At 35.9% G+C, this 19,167-nt stretch overlaps 1 protein-coding gene across 2 annotated transcripts in view; it reads right to left on the bottom strand.

Annotated features, from left to right (window-relative positions):
* Nucleotides 1-19,167, bottom strand: part of Cep290 (centrosomal protein 290) — an 80,891-nt gene that overhangs the window by 4,687 nt on the left and 57,037 nt on the right. For both annotated transcript variants that reach the window (XM_052753223.1, XM_052753222.1), the window contains 12 exons: nt 18,994-19,131; nt 16,646-16,867; nt 16,062-16,184; nt 14,094-14,239; nt 13,629-13,784; nt 12,514-12,637; nt 10,051-10,185; nt 8,586-8,672; nt 6,364-6,528; nt 5,575-5,697; nt 4,314-4,486; nt 771-912 (listed from right to left, as the gene is read on the bottom strand). In XM_052753223.1, the coding sequence (XP_052609183.1) occupies nt 771-912; nt 4,314-4,486; nt 5,575-5,697; nt 6,364-6,528; nt 8,586-8,672; nt 10,051-10,185; nt 12,514-12,637; nt 13,629-13,784; nt 14,094-14,239; nt 16,062-16,184; nt 16,646-16,867; nt 18,994-19,131 (1,734 nt within the window). The remainder of the gene's footprint in view (nt 1-770; nt 913-4,313; nt 4,487-5,574; nt 5,698-6,363; nt 6,529-8,585; nt 8,673-10,050; nt 10,186-12,513; nt 12,638-13,628; nt 13,785-14,093; nt 14,240-16,061; nt 16,185-16,645; nt 16,868-18,993; nt 19,132-19,167) is intronic.

The raw sequence follows: 19,167 nt of genomic DNA, 5'->3' as shown, positions 1-19,167 counted from the left end.
CCATACAAGGAGATGGGGGTTGACAGGGCAGGATGGGGAAAAAGCGTTGTTGGAAAAGAATCTAGGTTGGACAGGGTGACAGACTGTGCTGATCTAAAAGGTCTCCATTTAGGCACAGACAGAAGTTCAGGAGTCAGTTATAAGAACATTGGAAATAGTGGCTAGTGTTCTAGACAGCAAGAGGCATAAAGATCTGAAGCCTAAATGAGTTTCAGCTGTTCAAAGGGTTGAACGGGTTAATTTTGGGAAAACTGGCAGAAGGTGCAAAGTGTCAGCGTTTGTATATAGATACAGTCTGTGAAAAGAACTCCTTCAAAGTTTCATGCCAGGGTGATGGGGAACTATTACAAGAGTCAAAATAGACTACTATAACTTGCTCTATGCATTACAGGATTATTTGCCAACTGTGTTGAGAATGGACCAGTAGTATAGATAAGGTGAAATGATACAAGTGGAAGCCCAGGGACCAGTTAGGAAATTACTGCAGTCACTCAGATATAAGATAATGGCTTCTGCACTGAGCACTAGTCAGATCTGGGATGTAGTCTGAAAATACACCCGGCATGATTAATGATGAAAACGATGTGGAGAGTAAGAAAATGAAGTCTGTGATCTAGTTTGTGGCTTACATAAGTGGATGAGTGTAAGTACCATTCGCTGGATGAGTCTCCTAGACTTTATTCAGGAGTTCATTGTTTTCACCTTCAGGCAATTCAGGGATTGTCTGGAGACACACTACACTTTTATCATTTAGAGACCATTATACATGCCTGTTGTTCAAGATCTTCTGTGTATTTCTTAGCTTTCTGTTCTCTCTCTGTTGCTTCTCGTACAAGCTGTTTAAGGTCAATAATGCTTTGATTCTTTTTAGCAATATCACTTTCGAATTCCTTCATCTTGGTCTCATACATTCTAAAAAGAAAAAGAAAAATGATCATGGGCATATAATGATCTGTAATTTCTCTCCCTAATTTAAAAGTCAGCATCAATCACAGCAAAACATGCAGAACTACATTATAGTATTTCTTCTGGTCAAACCTTGGGCTACATATTCAGCAGTAAAAGATGGTGTTAAGAAATAAAGCACCCTGCTTAACATATGTGCTAATTAAAATAGAAAATTAACGTGATCATACAGAGCCAAAGAGCAGACGTGGCGACTGGATTTGGCAATTGAAAAGCTTTTAGCTTTTAGCTTATTTCAGGCATAAGAAAATACCTAATTCATCAGACTACAAAATGTTCTCCCACTTTCAGTACTCTTCCCTGCCCCATGAGGGGGTTCAGGTAGAAAAAGCCAAAGGGCACTAGAGAAAGAGCAGTTGTTCAAAAGCGTGAGTGAGAGAAACAGTGCATGCTGTGGGAAGGATGAAGCAGTACCAATTCATAACCAGGAAGGAAATGATACATGGCCTAAAGGAATCTTCAAAAATTTGAGCCAAATACTTTTACAGGAATATACTTAGAGGAAGACAATGCTTACTATATTCAAACTTTTCCAGAGGAAAATAATGTGTAATGTCTCCTAAATAAATTAAAAAAGGATGGGACTGATTTAGAAAAAGTATCTGACAAGGACAGCATAAGGAAGGGCAGTTAGGATTACCTAAACCCTTCAAATAATTTTCGACAGACCTTACAAACAGATTAGAAGGGCATGCTTACTTGACAAGGACTAACTACAAAGGTATAACAAAGGTTAATGTTAAATATCGGAAGCTTATCCCCCCACTTCATCCATTTCTCTGTTCAAAAGCCACTGTGGTAGTTTGAATGTGAATAACCCCTCAACCCCAAATAGGCTCATATATTTGACAGTTTAGTCACCAGCGAGTAGGACTCTTTGAAAGGATTAGAAGGATCAGGAGGCATGGCCTTGTTAGAGGGAGTGTGTTACTGGGGGTGGACTCTGAGGTATCAAATACCTTGCCAGGCCCAGTCCTTGCTCTGTATGCTGCCTACAGATCAGGATATAGTTCTCAGCTACTGTTCTAGCACCACACATGCCTGCCTGGGTGCCATCATGCTCCTGCCATGATGATAATGGACTAAACCTCTGAAACTGTAAGCAAGCCCTCAATAAAATACTTTCTTTTATAAGAGTTGTCTTGGTCATGGTGTCTCTTCATGGTAACAGAACAGTGAGTGACTATGAAAGCCACCCAAGAATAAAGACCTTCTTGATCAGATTACCCCATGTAAATAGGCCGTACACTACCCTGGTCCCTCCTAACAATCAATATAGGTAGAACACTCAGCACTTGGAAGGTCAAGGTAGAGTTTGAGATCAGCCTTGGATAAACAGCAAGAGTGTTTTAAAAACAAGTTGGACTTATGTTTACTGAAGATGTTGCCTATGTGCAGTTCTCAGAATAAGAACTCACAAATGCTTTAACATGTAAAGTCATCTTCAATTAAGGTTAAATGGTGCCATCAACCCACAACTTGTTAGGGAATATTACTTAAGGTGTGTTACTTTTGTTCATGTTGTATTTGTTTAATTCTATGAAGCTGTGTTACTTTGTCTAAAACACCTGATGGTCTAATAGAAAACTGAAGGGCCAATAGCGAGGCAGGAGAAAGGACAAGTGGGGCTGGCAGGCAGGGAGAATACATAGAAGGAGAAATCTGGGAAGAAGAAAGAAGAAAAAGGTCAAGGGGAGGAGGAAGCTAGGGGCCAGTCACCTAGTCACACAGCCAGCCATGGAGTAAGAGCGAAAGTAAGATTACAGAAGTAAGAAAAGGAAAAATCCCAGAGGCAAAAGGTAGATGGGATAATTTAAAGTTAAGAAAAGCTGTCTAGAAACAAGTCAAGCTAAGGCTGGGCATTGATAATTAAGAATAAAACTCCATGTGTGTGATTTATTTGGGAGTTGGGTGGCACCCCCCTCCCCAAGAGTAAAAACAACCAGCAACAACAACTATCTTAAAACTGAATAGTTTTTCATGCCAGTAAGTATGCATTTTTGTTACCTCATATAGAGCCCTGGAAAAATAATGGCAGGGTCTGTCATCTCCACAGTGAAAACTATCTTGACCCACAGAGAAATATAATTTATGTAATGGTCCAGTGAAAAGCAGGTCTCTCTGAGTGATGGAAGCTGGCTCTTCAAGGAGCCTAAGTAAGCTGGGTTTTTTAGAAATAGCCTGAAGTACTCCGTGTGGCAGTACCAGAGGTTTAGTGAATATTCATGGAATAAGTAAGTCTCAATGTCAGGCAACATATGTGACAACAGAAGAATAGTGACCCTTGAAAGACAAGACTGGCTCAAAGCCACCGGGGCCAAGACTATGAGCTGTTTCTCCCTGTCACACTGTCTGTCACACTTGTCATTTTCATCCTGACGTTAGCATTCTGACAGAACTCTTGTTTCCCAGCCTGTGGACAGGAAAGTGAGCGCTAGGGAAAGTCTGGACTTTGACTACTCTAGGTAGTCTAGGGGAGGAGAAAGGAGTCTTCTCAGGATTATGGCCATCTATCTGAGCGCTCTCGAATATGGCTCCTTAGCGGTTTCTTTTCTCCATAAAAGTGGCCGACAGAAACACGTGCAATGGAAGGCCCACTATGGAACAAGCAGTCTCGCAGCGCTACAGTTCACTTTCTAGTTGGAGGGACAATGGGTGCCGTGTTTCCTGTCAAGTCATCCCAAATAGACAGGGCATATGTGGCCTCCAAGGACATCACAGTGGAAAGTATAAATGCAAGGAACTGGAAAAATATGGTAAAATAAAGTTGGCTTTCACAGCCACAACAGTTAGTGGCATAGACACAAATTCAGTATCCTTATAGAAAGTGTTTAGGAAGGGAGAGAATGCATAGAAAGTGGAGGTCAGTAAGACACTAACATTGCTGCTGTATTCATCGAGTGGGCTCTCTGTAAAGAAAGTTGACCAGTACACAACTAAAAGCAATGCAGCTCATCCCAGATCCAGTACAGCACAGACTGGGATAAAACAGCCCAACTGTTTAGGACATATTTGCAGCAGAAATCCAAGAACAAAAGCAAGAAGCCCAAGCTGCGGTTGCAGAAACAGAGCATCCAGGAGAAGCTGGGCAGCATCAGCCCCAGCCCTCGGCTGACAGCAGCTTCGGGATGCACACCTAGCTCCAGGACCTTAGCCCAGTTTCAGCTCTGCTCTGTTCTGTGGCCTGGCAATAAAATTAGCTAACCCCTTATGGAAGAAACAGCTTTGGTAATTCTAAGAGAGAATGAACAGACATCAATAAACAACCAAACTGCTCATCGGGAAACAACGAGGTTATTCAGCACATGGTCATCTTTTGAGTCAATGATGAAGCTCTCCGGTCCTACCTTGTAACCACAATTGACTTCCAGCTCTTGCTGTCAGCACCTTCCAGCTGCGGCCCTCGACTTTCTGCAAACTGTAATCTCTTGGCAGTCTCCTCTAGCTGAGCTTCCATCTTGTCATTGAGCAGCTCTAAGTTGTTCTTAGCTATGCGCAGTTTCTCGGAAACTTCCATTTCCTACCAATAAAGGCGTATTAGTACACTATGAAAAACAACCTTGTTCTCATAGATACTGGGTACTTAAAATTATCACTCTATGCTGGGACATAGAAAACAAGTCTGAGCTATACAGTTTTAAAACCACAAAAATGTTTGTTTTACTCTAAAACAGCCACCTATTCACAGCAATTAGTACAAAAGATCAAGTAAATGAAGGCAGGGATATGTATTTACAAGTATTTATTGTCTAAGATATCTAGTGGATACTTTAAATTTGTCATTTGCTCATCAGGAAAATGTTCAGAACAATGAGAGAGTTAACCTTAAAAAGATGCTTTGTTTTGACTTTGGAATACGTAGAGTAGTCCTGGCTATTAACACAAGCAGTATGTAAGTGACAGATTATTTCCAGTAATGAACATTAAGATTCAAGACAGCAAAGCTCTGGCTTCACAATACAATTAGTTACTGTTTTAAAATGTTTTAGGATCATAATCTCAATTCATTTACTAGATAATGTATGTTAAAACTAATACTATTTGTCAGGAGTAAGGGATATGTTTTACCATTTAAATAAAGGAATCTTAATAACAAAATTGTTAGTTTTTTGCTCTATAAATAGGGCATTGCTCTAAGTCACATGCATAAATATTAACTCATTTAAACTTCTCAACAGCCCTGTGAGATATGTACTATGTGTATGTATGTTTCTTTTTTGAGCTGGGTTCCCTATACAGCCCAGGCTGGTCTTTCTTTCTTGCACTGCCTGAGTACTAGGATTATAGGCATTTGATGCCATGCTCAGCGAAGAGACAGGTATATTTAGTACTCCAAATTTCATATATGAGGAATTTGAGGAACAGAGACACATTATCCAGCTTGGAACAATTCCCAGTAAGTAACAGAACTAGCAGCAGAAACCAGAGTGAGCAATTTCTTCATGATACCACCTTACCTCTAAAATTCATGTAAGTGTACCTCTTGAAGAAAGTAGAACTCTTAAGATCTACTGTGAACAGACACTGGCATCAAGGATCTATCAATTTTAATTTTGCCATGATGAATGACTTAATGAAAATAAACGTAACCTGTCCTGACTGTCTTACTTTCTTAAGTTCTTTCCGAAGCCGTTCATTTTCAGCAACAATTCTCTCAGTGCCTTTGTTCTTGGATTCGTACTGCACACTCAACTGACGTCCCAAGTGAGCTTTCAACTTTTCTAATTCAGCCTGGTGATTAATAAAGCAACATATTATCAAAACAACAACGTCAACAAAATGATTATTTATATGAAATCATACACACAAGCAACATTAAATGGACTTTGCAAGTTTATTCATGTATTTAAAGCACATTATATGTAACAAGAAAAGAGGTCATGAATTTGAAAGGAAGTCAGGTAGGGTGACATGAGAGGTAATAGAGGAGGAAAGAGAAGGGGTAAGTGAAACAATTAGATTTTAATTCTTTTAAATATAAAAAATAAGTATTATTTAAACTCATAAAACTTAACTCAAGGTAGGTTGTTTTAGATACCTTATTTGATATGATTACAGTTAAAGACTTTCCCCAAATGACTTATCTATCACCAAGTTCCCATATAACCTTGGCTGGACATTAAGATGATTTTAAGATTTAAAGGAAATACAAGCCCCACAGAATCCCCACTTTACAAATTACCAGAAAAGAACAATTGTTCCAGAAACAGTAAAGAAAACCAAAGAGAGCCACTGTAGCTACCTTTGGATTTCTTGCCAATCAATCTGTTCGGACTGGAATATACTACCGTATCCATTTAGGACATTCAATGCAGTGCGAGTCTATTTAACATTTCCCTTAAAAAGCAATGTAAACTAATATAGTAAAACATTCATATACAATCAAATAAAAATTACCTTTAATTTGTCATTTTCTGCTTCAATATTAGCCATTTTTTCACTAGTCATTATGCCTGATGCTTTTTTCAATTGTTGGTTTTCTCTTTGGACTTTTTCAACTACTTTCTTCATTAACCCAATAGTTTTTTCTAGCTCTGGGATTGTCTTTCCACTTCTACCAGACTATAAGAGAATATACAAATTTTTAAAATTTCATATCTTATAGACAATGATGTACTAATGCCAAAGAGGCCTCTTACAGTGTTGTACAATATTAAAGATGTGTAACATTCTTTTATGCTGTAGAATATTTGTTTAATGATGCAAAAATGTGTTACATTTTTTTTATGTTGCATTTGTTTAACTCTATGAAGCTGTGTTACTGTGCCTGTCTAAGACACCTGATGGTCTAATAAAGAGAAGAATAGCCAATAGCAAGGCAGGAGAAAGGATAGGCGGGGCTGGCAGGCAGAGAGAATAAATAGAAGAACATGAAGAGGAGTGAGAAAAGGGGGAGAGGAGAATGATGGGGCCAGCCACCCAGCAGCATAGCCAGCCACAGAGTAAGAAGGAAAGAAAAGATATACAGAAACAGTAAAAGCCCAGAGGCAAAAGGTAGACAGGATAATTTAAGTTAAGAAAAGCTGGCTAGAAACAAGCCAAGCTAAGTCCAGGCATTTATAAGTAATAATAAGTCTCTGTGTGTTTATTTGGGAGCTGAGTGGTAGGCCCCCAAAGAGCAAAGAGTAAAAGTAACCAATAACATTACTGTACTTATCATTAATAATTGCTAATATCTGATTCTAAAAATTGTGGTAATTCAATACATTTCTAAAATATGTGAGATAGAATTATTATCCCACACTACAAAAAAGAAAACCAGGGCTTAAATGTATCTATATTTTCCTTAAATTCCTTAAATCATATAGTTTGTAACAGTTTAAATACTCTATCTATGATGTGTGTTCCAAGTAAGTAAATCAAAACAGTTTACGTAGCCAGGGTTCTTTCTAGTACAGTGGTTCTTAAGCTATGGGTCACAAACCTTTGGGTGTTGACCTTTCACCAGGGTCACCTATGACCATCAGAAAATACAGATATTTACATTACGATTCATAACAGTAGCAAAATTATAGTTATGAAGCAGCAACAAAAATAATTTTATGGCCGGGGGTCACCACAACATGAGGAGCTGTATTAAAGGTTCGTGGCATCAGGAAGGTTGAGAACCATGGATCTAGCAGGTAAAAGTTTCTTTACACAGAACACAATAACAAAGGTGAAATAATGCATTTAAATACCTCAAAAGTAATCATTATAAAGGCAATTTTCTCTAATAGCTGTGGCTTAGAAATTTAGTTTCTGTTAATCTATGGCCTAATGAAGACACCAACAAAGATAATTCACTAGTGATTTAGTTAATTTTCAATTGAGTAAAGGAATGTGCTTAGCTCTGGGCAGAACAGGACTGCTGCAGTCATGAACTCCTAACAGCTGTGGCTTGTCACACAAAACCAGCAGATGAAGGCGGCAACATTCTAGCATGGATAGAGAAGAGGTTCATGAGCCTCTACCGCTAAACCTAGGAGTTGTAAGTAACTGATGAGTTCTAGAAAAGGAGAGTTAGACTTTCATTAAAGGGATGGCTCCCGGTAGGTCAACTGTGCTTATTGGATGACCGCATACCCAGAAGTATGCAGACAGCATAAATGGAGTCTATGGGTTATTAACATAAAAAAACTATACAAGGTTGGAGGGTTAGGGAAAAGGGGGTGGAATGTGGAGAAGGTAAAGGGGAGAAGTTGGAGGTGGATATGATCAAAATAAATTGCACCAAATTTTCTAAAAACTAATAAAAATGTTAACATTTTAGGTAGCATTCATAATATGCAATGAAACATTCTAAAACAAATATTTATATATAAAACTTTAATATCACCTTCAAAATGTCAAATATTGTTTATAATTTTTGTACTTCTTAAAAAAAACAAAATAATATTCATACTTACACATACATGATTACATATTTTCACTTTGAAACAAATGTTGACTGTCAATGTTTGTTCTGAGTACTTTCCATTAATGCTCTCAGTAGTTTTACAGAATGCATGATGCATGCCATAGTTTTAGTACCTGAATGAGCTTTTGTATCCCAAGTGCTTCAATTTATACCACTCAACAATACAAAAAGAACAGGAGATTAAGCCTTTGGCGCTAGCTTCCTAAGAACGTAAACTCACCCCTCTAACTTGACCAAGTTTCCGTTCCACTTCCATTTTTCCTTTCTTAAGAAATTCACACATTTCCTTCAAATCTCTTACTTGATTCTAAAAGATAAAAGAAAATAACAGCAATCTGTCATGATGATATAAGAGCCCTTGAAAAAAAGAGAGGAAGGAAACATAATCTGAATTAAAAATCTAAACAGTAGAACCACATTCAACAGTTGTGTCTCTAGAGAAACTTTGATATGAGACAGGTGCAGCTTGTTTTTGTCACACGCTGGAGTAACCTGAGAGGAAGGAACCTCAAATGAGAAAAGGCCTCCATAAAGATTGTGAGCCTGTGGTGTGTTTTCTTGATTCAAGACTGATGTAGAAGATTCCAGCCCACTGTGGGCGGTGTCAACTGTGGCAGGTGGTCCTGAGTTTTACAAAAAAGCAGATTGAAAAGCCCTGAGGAGCAAGCAGGTGAGCAGCTTCTCCCGCCCCCTCCCCCAGCCTCAACTCTTGCCTCCAGGTTCCTGCCCTGAGTCCCTTGACAGGCTGTGATTGAAAGTCTACAATGAAACAAACCCTTTCTTCCCCAGATTGCCTTGGGTCATGATGTTTAAGACAGCAACAGAAACCCTAATTAAGACAACATGTTCAATAGATTGCAGAGTATTATGCACATAACCATTTAATAACTGAGTTACTGTCCATAGTGCACACTCATAGACACTTACACAGAAGAGGAACGGAAGTCATTGCACTGGTTTTCTCAATGTACACATCAGAATGAGAAGCATGAAGCTTAACTGTATCACCACCAGTGGAATGACAGAATGCTAATGTTCTTGATTAGAAAAGAAGACTGAAACAATTAGCTAGCCAAGAAAAAAGCTATCACCATTATAGGGTGAGATATAGAAAATCAAAGATAAAAACAATTTATTATCATCAGAAGTAATTTAGAAGTAGAAATTCTAAAGAAACAATTACATTTCAGTTATTACAATTATTAATGAAATATAAGAAATATCCTCTTACCTTGGAACATATGAAGTTGACACTTCTATTGTCTGGAATTCTTATTACCAGGACGACCCTCTATCATGTAGAATTCTTGTGTCAAGATGACCCAGCTCCTCACTTCTCCACCAGCCCTTCTAGGCAAGCCCTCTCATTATTCTGACCCCTTTCTATTAACCCTGCTTCCTGTTTTCCCTCAGCACTTCCCACTGGCTGAGCCATTTTACATTAACTTGTTTGCTTGTTGATTGGCAATCCTCCTCATTGGAAGACAAGTTTTATTAATACTTGGATTTTTAATGACTGCTATCTCTAGCACCTAAAAGTGGGGACTCAAGAAATGCCTCTTAAATGAGGAAATGTACATAACATAACATCACAAAGACATCTTATGAATATGCAATTCAGAAAGTAATATAAGTAAATTTAAGTGTATTGTGAATTTAGGCATGTTTTATAAAATTAAATTTACCTTTAGTCTCGGCAAATCTTTATTTGCTTGTTCAAGCTGAAATTTCAGCTCAATATTTTCCGATGACAACTTCAGGTTTTCCCTCTGCAGTTCCTGTTCTTTTTGATAATGGTCACCTGACTCTGCCTCTGAACTCTGGAACGTGAAATGTAGAGTATGTTCAACATTTAACAAAAGCCACAAAGACATACTCAATAAGGAGACATTGTCCAAGTGAACTTTTTAAAAGGAATGTGGGAGGGAAATGGCAAGCATTACAGAAAACCAAAACCAAGTAAGACAGATTAGAAAACCTCCAGAAAAGGTAATTTTTAAAAGTTAAAACAGAAAGCAAAGTCAAGTATGGCTTAAAAATCTATACATACTTTGCCTTCATAGATATTCCCATTCTGTTTAAACTGTCCCATACTGGTTTTGTTAGCTCAAAATAAAGGTTAACCAATTGTGAGGGATGGGATTGTTCCTCCATATTTCAGAATGTGACCTTATTTGCCTTACAGAAATAATAAGTTAAGAGGAGGTTGTTAGGGTTGACCCTGACCGAGGAAGGTTAGCTCCTATGCAAAGAGGAAATCAGGGGATCTGGACAGAGACATGTTTTGCAGGGAGATATAGTAAGAGACTTTACACTATACTTTGTTGAAGTAGTCTATTTAAAATAATATCGTGTAAATAAATCTTATATACTTTCCTTTATAGTATATTTCAAATTATTAACATTATACTGTGCTTCCAATATACAGTCTTTCTTAGACCAAATAAAAAAAAAAATAAATAAAATAAAAGGACACAAAATTAAAGACATAGAACAGCTGGTAGGAAGGCAGCATTGGTTCAATTTTTTTTTTGTTACAGGATACATATGCATAAATGCAATGGCAAGAAAAAAATACAATCTTCTGCATAAGCCACACTAAGTAACAGGTCCCCGCTTATCACATGGCCCAAGCATGTATTCAGGCCCTTCTACTATTAGTGTACTACAAAACAAATCCTGTCATTTACAAAGATGCCAACTTCCACATCTCGGATGGTTTTTAAGGTCTCCATCAAACATGAAAATCTTTAATTCTCTGTTTCTAAACTGTTTTCTCTTCCTGAAGGTTGTCTATCTCTGGTAGATAGTCAATCTGATTAATGATAGCAGTACCAATGACTGTTTCATAATAATTTAATTATGACTTACAGAAAAGGTTATATCTGAAGATTATACATGAAAATATTTTAACATATTTCTTATCAAACCATGAATGCAATTACTAAATAATAATTTTGCAAATTTTTCCTCTTATTTTCTGAAAATAAAGTTAGAAACAATTGTGTGAATTGTCTAAATTTCTGGAAAACTGTTTATTAATAGGTGTTTTTCTTTTTACAAATTCCACATTCTTTGTTAAATTGTCACTATGTATGTATATATATATATATATATGTATATGACTTTTTGTAAGTAAACTCGGCTTAATAGGTGTTTTTCTTTTTACAAATTCCACATTCTTTGTTAAATTGTCACTATGTATGTATATGACTTTTTGTAAGTAAACTCGGCTAATCAAGAAGCAAAGGACTGCAGTGTACTCAAATCAGGGCGTTTTTCAGGACTGACACATGGGTTTCCTATCTGGCCCATGCAGCATCCTCAACACACTAGTGCACTCATCAGCATGGTAGCAGCATCATGGTCCTCAGCAGGTCCACCTGGACCAATGTTCTGTGACTGACATTTTTGGCTCCATGTCCTTTTATTTTCTCATCCTTCCCAGCCCTATTCTTCTCATTTTATGTTTGGGTTTTCATTTTCACAAAATTATTAATTTTCTTACCTGTAGGAACTGATATATTTTCATAATCCAAGTTAAAAAAAATCTGTAAAGCTGACCTAAATTTGCTTGATTTACTATTTGGTATTGTTTCCATACTTAAGAGTGCGATCTACAACATTTCTGTAATGGCACAGAATATCTGTATTGATGTAAATCATCAGTGACGTTTGTTTCTTCTCACTTTGGTTCTGAGTGTGGTAATATGGCATTTTGTCTGTTCATTTCTTACTTCTGCTGGTATGTTCTTGCTGTTGGATTTTTTTATGAAAAACATTGTTTCTATATTTGTGAACACTAATACCAATGGCGGAAACCAGATGGACCACATCAGAGAGGAAACAGGGATGCAGCAAACTTGTTAATCATTACTTATCAACTATGATGCCCAGCAACATCTCTAACTAGTGCTGGAACTGCTAGGAATCTTTGCAATGAAGGTTTAGACAAAGTGTAAGTATTTAAATTAACCACTGTCATATCAGATAGGATTAAAGAAATGATTTAGCATTAGTTAGTAAAAGTAAAAGTGAATGTGTTGTGCCAACATCAATGAGGAGGATCTAATGGAAGAATCTGATTGTCCTTTTCTCCTTTAACATTGGGGTGTGGGGAGCAGGGGAGAGGAAAGATGTATACTTACCAAAGACTGAGGATATGCAACCTTTGAAAGTTGCTTTTCTAACGTACGAAGCTTTTCTTGAAGGTATCTATTTTGTAAATGTAAGTCTTCCACAACAGAATCTCGTGGAAGAGCTTGGTGGGTCCTATGAGCAACAATCAGACTATTACGAAACCTCACTGTTTCTCAAATTTATTATATTATGATACAGAAAAGAAAAAATATATATGTGTATTAACACTCTAACTTAAAATTTTCAAATTTCCAAAGTTCACAAGAAATAAATTAGGACATCATAATTTATATTAAAAGATGATCCTTTTGTATCAGGCAACCACCATAGACTTCTTTATACCATCAGCTAAAGCGTGTCCTGATAGAGACACATAAACATTTTTAAAGTGCATGCATTTGCTTATACAGAATTATGTAGAATAGCTAAAATACCCACTCTTTTAAAAATATTACATAGTAATTGCATATCATCTATTTCATTCTCAAAAAGCTCCAGCATCCAACAAGGCTCTAATGTTTTCAGTAAATCTTGTCATATCAAGTCCAAACTTACTGGCTGGCTACAAGATCCACCTTACTCGGAAACAAACAAATCTACGAAACCTTATTGACCAGGATTCTTTCTCCATTTAACAAATAAATGCACACTTAAGATGAAGACAATAAGATCCACTCTTGTCTGTATATCTTTACTAAGACTTTGTCTATGTCATATCCTTCCTCTCTAATATATGCATTTGATTAATAAAATTCAGAGGTCCAAACTTCTTGAGTTTGGAGGATGGCCAAATTCCCTTTACACCTCCTTTCTACCTGTCCATGCCTGCTTAAGCACATGTTTTCAGTGGCTAAAAGATACAATGTAAGGCTTTAACTAAAGGCCAGTTCTATCCAAATAACAGTGTTAAGAAACACCAGAAGTACCACAAAGATGGCATGGGAAGCTCCAAAGAGGAATGGTAAAGAGTTAGTTATGACTTAGGCTCACTCCTGAGCTTCATATACATGAAAAAGATAATCAATAAAACCCATACTTGAAGCAATATATTTACATTTCCATGTGTACAAGTCAAGCAATTCTTCGTCAACATAGGCACTCTTAATTCTATGCAACAGATTACCTCATGTATAATATGTCATTTTCTAAGTCCAGATTTCTCTTTTTTAACTCTTCCAACTCTTTCTCCGACTCCAAAGCTCGCACTCCTAAAACCTGATCAACAGTCATGCCTGTTGTCTTCAGTTTCTTCTGCAATGTAAGTTTCTCTTTATCAGCTCTGTAGAATTTAATAAGGAAAGATAAAAATATCTTTTACAATTTTTGTTTGGTTTATTAAATTGCAGCTCAGTCATCATCATACCCATAAACAGTAAGTACGCCATTTTGTACTTGGCATGAATTTATTTGAAAATAATAGAAAATTCATTCATAGTTAAAATATAATACGTAGCATTTTAAAGACAATAAAATGTGAATCATAAATAACCTAAATTAGAAAACTTGTCATTTATCAAGTAAAATAAACTACAAGATTTCAAGATAAAAATTTTCACAGTCTGAGATTTATAATGAAATTTAAACTCACTTGGCGAAAAGCTCCTTTAACGTATTCAGCTGCTTCATCAGACTGTGGACTTCCGCTTCTTTCTCTTTTAATTTACTACGCATTCCCTCGACTTTGGTTTGCCATTTTTTACCTTCTTCCCACCTGATTAATTCTTCTCTACCACTCTGTAAGCAGTAACAAATGGATTATAAAACTGTTAGTATTATTTTTAATCTCATTTTAAATACTGATCCACGTTTTAAAGTATACTTCCAAGACAATATATAAATAGTTCATTCTATTATACAAATTCTGGAATCGTTAAGTGTGGCAAACTATTAGGAAGAAAGACCTTCAATTTAAGGAGGCTTTACGAATTACTAGACAGTTAAGCCTTAGGGAAGAGTCTGACTAATGCCAATATCCTTAAGAAGTTAAGGGAAATGTCAAATACACGATTTACTTAAGTAAGCTTCTAAAAAATAATTCTGTGTGAATGAGCACGGCAATCTTGTTATAGCAGGACAATTTCCTAATACTGTAACTCACTCTGGTCTAAATGCACAGGACCTTACCATCCAACATGTATTTATTTAGTGCTGCCCATGTGCCAGTTACTACTCTAGAAACGAAGAGCAGAAAGCATGTATATAAACCAGAAAAAGGGTAGAAGTCTGAAAATCTTATAATTTTTATTTGTGAACTAACTTGAGTGGTGGCAATATACACAAGAAAAAGATATAAATATACTGAGTAATTAAGAATGGAAAAGACAGGATCTAGAGTCTTACAGGAGTAAACTATCTGGTAACAGTAATGTTAGTGTTATGGTTGCTAGTATTACAATAAAAGGTACAAAAGAAAGCTGTGTGATACACAATAGTCCCATGTTCTGAAGAAGTCCTGCTGGATTAAAACACTTCTCACAATTATATGGACTAAGAATTCAATTCCATTTTACCATTTTAACACCAAACATTTTTATAATGTTTTCCCTATACATTGAATTTAGTAGAAATACAATTACCTTTTAAAAATAAAGGTTAGATATTATTTTGCTGAAAGTGCTACCAACAATTGCTTATCATGTTAGAAATCAAATTACAAGCAGCAATATGAATTAGATCATATAAACTGCCGTTAGAACACATTTTTACAAGGTATACATCAGACTCTATATTTGGAGGTCTGAATTCACATTGTTACATAAGGTATAAACACATGGTTACCTTATTTTTCTAGTGTAGATCATATACATGTTGATATATGAATAATATATTACCATGCTCATTCTTTTATAAATTATTTTTAAACATCTACTAATTTCATTTAGTAAATTTATAACATAATTAAAATTATAGAAGCTTATATTGACTTTAAACTTCATTTAGAATAATATAGGAAATATTATGAAACATGTTTACTATAAATGAGATGTCATGTCTAAAACAGCTGGGAGTTGTCAAATTCAAACAATCTCCTCCAATACTAGAGACCTTTCAATATGCTTTCTCCAAATCAGTTTCTAACCTTATTTATTCAAATCAGCTAATAAGTACTCTTTTAAAACTACAAAACCTTTCCCAATCGATACTTTTTTTTTAAAACATATCAAAGAATAATCTGACTTCCAGAAATATAAATACTATCTAGGAGAATGAGGTATGTACATAAGTAATTCTGCAGCATGTAATGGGATCCTCCATTGGAATTGAGCAAGGAGATGAGAAGATGGGGAGAAATGATAAACTAACTCATGGGCTCCACAGGATGTGAAGAGACACTGACTCATGGTACTCTAAGATCAGGATATGACATGAAGGTGCACTACAGGTGTGCCCTCAAGTGGAGTGTAACTTTCTAAAGGTCAGAATCCTGCCACAGACATCTCAAGTTTATTCAGTACCATAAAACTGTGTCTGAGGCCCTCAAACTATTAGAGTAAATTCTGTTTATCAATACAGGCTTCACTTAGTTTAAAACTACTAATGAGTACATTTCACATACCTTTTCCTTCACAGGTTTTATGTCTATGTCATCCACCTTTCTTTCCAGTTGGCTTTCAAGTTTTTTAACTTTCTTTTGAAGTTCGTCAATTAAACTTTGCTTATTATCGAACAGAGGTTTGCTCTGAAAACATTAAGATATAATGTTACATGACAAATAAATATCAAAGGACACATTAAATGTTCCAATTATAGAAATTTAGCAAGGCTAACATTAGTAGTGTTTTCTACATTATTCTGAGTATCAGTATAACATGGAAGCTACCACTGTACATGGCCCACTGTAGACAAGAAATACAACCGAGGTCACTTAAGGAAATAATCAAAGAGTTGGGTGGTGGTGGCACATGCCTTTAATCCCAGAACTTGGGAGGTGGAGGTAAGTGAATCTCCAAGTTTGAGGCCAGGCTGGTCTACAGAGTGAGTTCCAGGACAGGGCTGCACAAAGAAACCCTGTCTCAAAAAAAAAAAAAAAGAAAAGGAAAAAAAGAAAAGAAACTGATAGGCAGTTTTAGCACATACTGTAAAAATCATGCCTTATACATTACAGATCAAATACATTCTCTGAAATAAATACAATTTTACCTGCAGGCCACTAGATAGTCTTTTAATCTGTCTTCTCAGTTCATCATTTTCTTGATCAATTCCATCTTTCTCTCTAAGAATTTTATTAAAAGCTTTTTGTTTTTTTTGCAGTTCATTATTTAAATCATTTAAGTCATCAGCTAGTGAATTTTCTTTGTTTTTACTTGTTTTAAGAGCTTCTTTCAATTTTAAAAGATTTTCATTTAAATCTTCAATTTGTGACTAATAAAAGATAATAAAGCATTATTCACCAATCTTCAAGTATCAATGATAAAGCAACAGAAAACTGAAGTTATACTATTAGTATGCATTAGAAACGCAATTCCAATACAAACTTTTAAGTACAGCACATAAGGGAAAACTAGAAGCTGTAGATATTTTCCCCATTCATGCCAAATGAAACAAGTTCACTAAGAGAACACACACACACACACACACACACACACACACACACACACACACACACACACATACACACACATACACACACACAATCAAGCATCAATTTAAAACAAATCATTTTCAACAAACACCCAAAACAAATTTTTTGAAAAATGTTTCATTATTGGTGAAATAATAAACCAGTACCTTTCAACACACACAGCAATGTTTTAATTAAGATTAGCATAACATAACTCTCTGACTTCAAGCACTGTGTGAACTACTTTGTGAAGACAGGACATGGGAGGAAGGCCTGGGACAGCAGCCATGAATCTAAACATAGGAATTCTCAGCTCTTCTGAACAAAGACAATGGCAGGAACATCCTATTACTATTATTTGTTCTGTAATGGCTTATTCAACTAAGTGTGTAAGTGGGTTTTTTTCATTTGTTTTTGTTTGTTTGGTTGGTTTTTCAAGACAGGCTTTCTCTGTGTAGCTCCTGCTGTCCTGGAACTCTCTGTAGACCAGGCTGGCCTTGAACTCTCAGAGATCCACCTGGCATAAGTGTTTTATTGAAAAAATGGTAATATTAGAGATATTAATTAGTATTATTATAATGTGTTTAAAGGAAAATTATATCTTGGAGAAAGTTTTGAAATAAGGATTTGAAAAGATGAAAAATTCAGAAATAGTATTTCATATGAATGGAAAATTACTAAAACTATACCAGTAAAGGACAATTCCTTTTTATAAATTTATTTAGTTAACAGATCTTTTTACTATTAACTATGACCACAAGATTGAAAAGTGTAATAGGCTATTTTTAAAAATTATTGAAAATCTGTGGTGATATTTTATCTGTGCATTAATAAATAAAGCTTGCCTGGAGAGCAGGGGAGACGCTGCCAGCTGCCAGCAGAAAAAGCAAGATGTAAAGATACCAGTAAACCATGAGCCATGTGGCAAAGTACAGATTATAGAAATGCGTTAATTTAAGATGTAAGAGCTAATTAACAAGAAGCTTGCCATGGCCATAGTTTAAAAATAATATAAGCCTGTGTATGTTTATTTGGGTCTGAGCGACTGTGGACTGTGCAGGACACAGAAAAGCTTTCAGCTATAAAAATCTACTTTCCGAAAGTGTTTAAGGGTAGTAAAAGGCATATATGAAAAAAAAATCAAAAGTAAATAAAACTAAAAAAATAAAAGTAATTAGATTTTTCATTTTATCACAATATATAATTCTCTGTAAAGAATTTTTTTAGGGGAAAAAAAGAGAAACTGTGAGTTATTATAAAACATATATTTAGGAAAAAAAGTTTAAATCACTAAGCTTAATGACCAGAAAAGAAAATAATAAAGTATGTTGTTAAAAATTAATTTAGTAGAAGAAAAGGCTTCAGAGCCAGGCAGCTCTAAAGATAAAGTATCTTATAAGCAGTAAATAACAGTGCCATATTGGTATGGGAATGGCAGGTATGGAGAAAGCTATATATGTTTGGTGTATTTGTAAGATTTCTTGATCTCCATTTTGCTGTGAACCTGAAGTTATTCCAACAAAACAGCCTTGGAAGAATCCTGAGGGCTAGAAGTTTAGCTCAGTGGTGGAGTGTTTGCCCATGCTGGACTTGAATCCTGCATCCTGGTAATACTTATGATGTACTAAAAATGCTTTTAAAATTTCTAAGTAAAATGTTTCTTAAATGAGTTCTATTAGTAAGCATAACTCATAGTGGCCTATTTTTTTCAAAACCCTCAAGATGATAGTCAATATAAGAATAACACAGGGCTGGAGAGATGGCTCAGCTGTTCAAGGCTAGGCTCACAACCAAAAATATAAGAATAACATAAAGCTATATAGTGTTTAAAACTGTGTGTGCATCTATCTCATTAGCCAACAATTCAAAAACCATTCTCTGAACTGATCAGGTATCTGGCCATATTGACAGGTGTGTTGATGCTCACCTTTAGTTCTTTAGTATGTCGATCAACAACCTGCTGGACGTTGAGATTTGCTTCTTTCTGAGAAGTTACGGCAATAATGCGTTCCTCAGCTGCTGCTGTCATTTCTGCCCGGAGTTCCAACAGGGCTCGACTAAGTGCCTAAAAATTACAAAACACAAACGTTGTTAGTGGAAA

The sequence above is a fragment of the Peromyscus californicus genome, unplaced genomic scaffold (assembly GCF_007827085.1).
Source record: "Peromyscus californicus insignis strain IS unplaced genomic scaffold, ASM782708v3 Scaffold_24__1_contigs__length_46423439, whole genome shotgun sequence".
In the NCBI taxonomy this organism is placed as follows: Eukaryota; Metazoa; Chordata; class Mammalia; order Rodentia; family Cricetidae; genus Peromyscus; species Peromyscus californicus.
The sequence above is the reverse complement of the archived record's forward strand: the minus strand, read 5'-3'. Positions and strand labels throughout refer to the sequence as shown.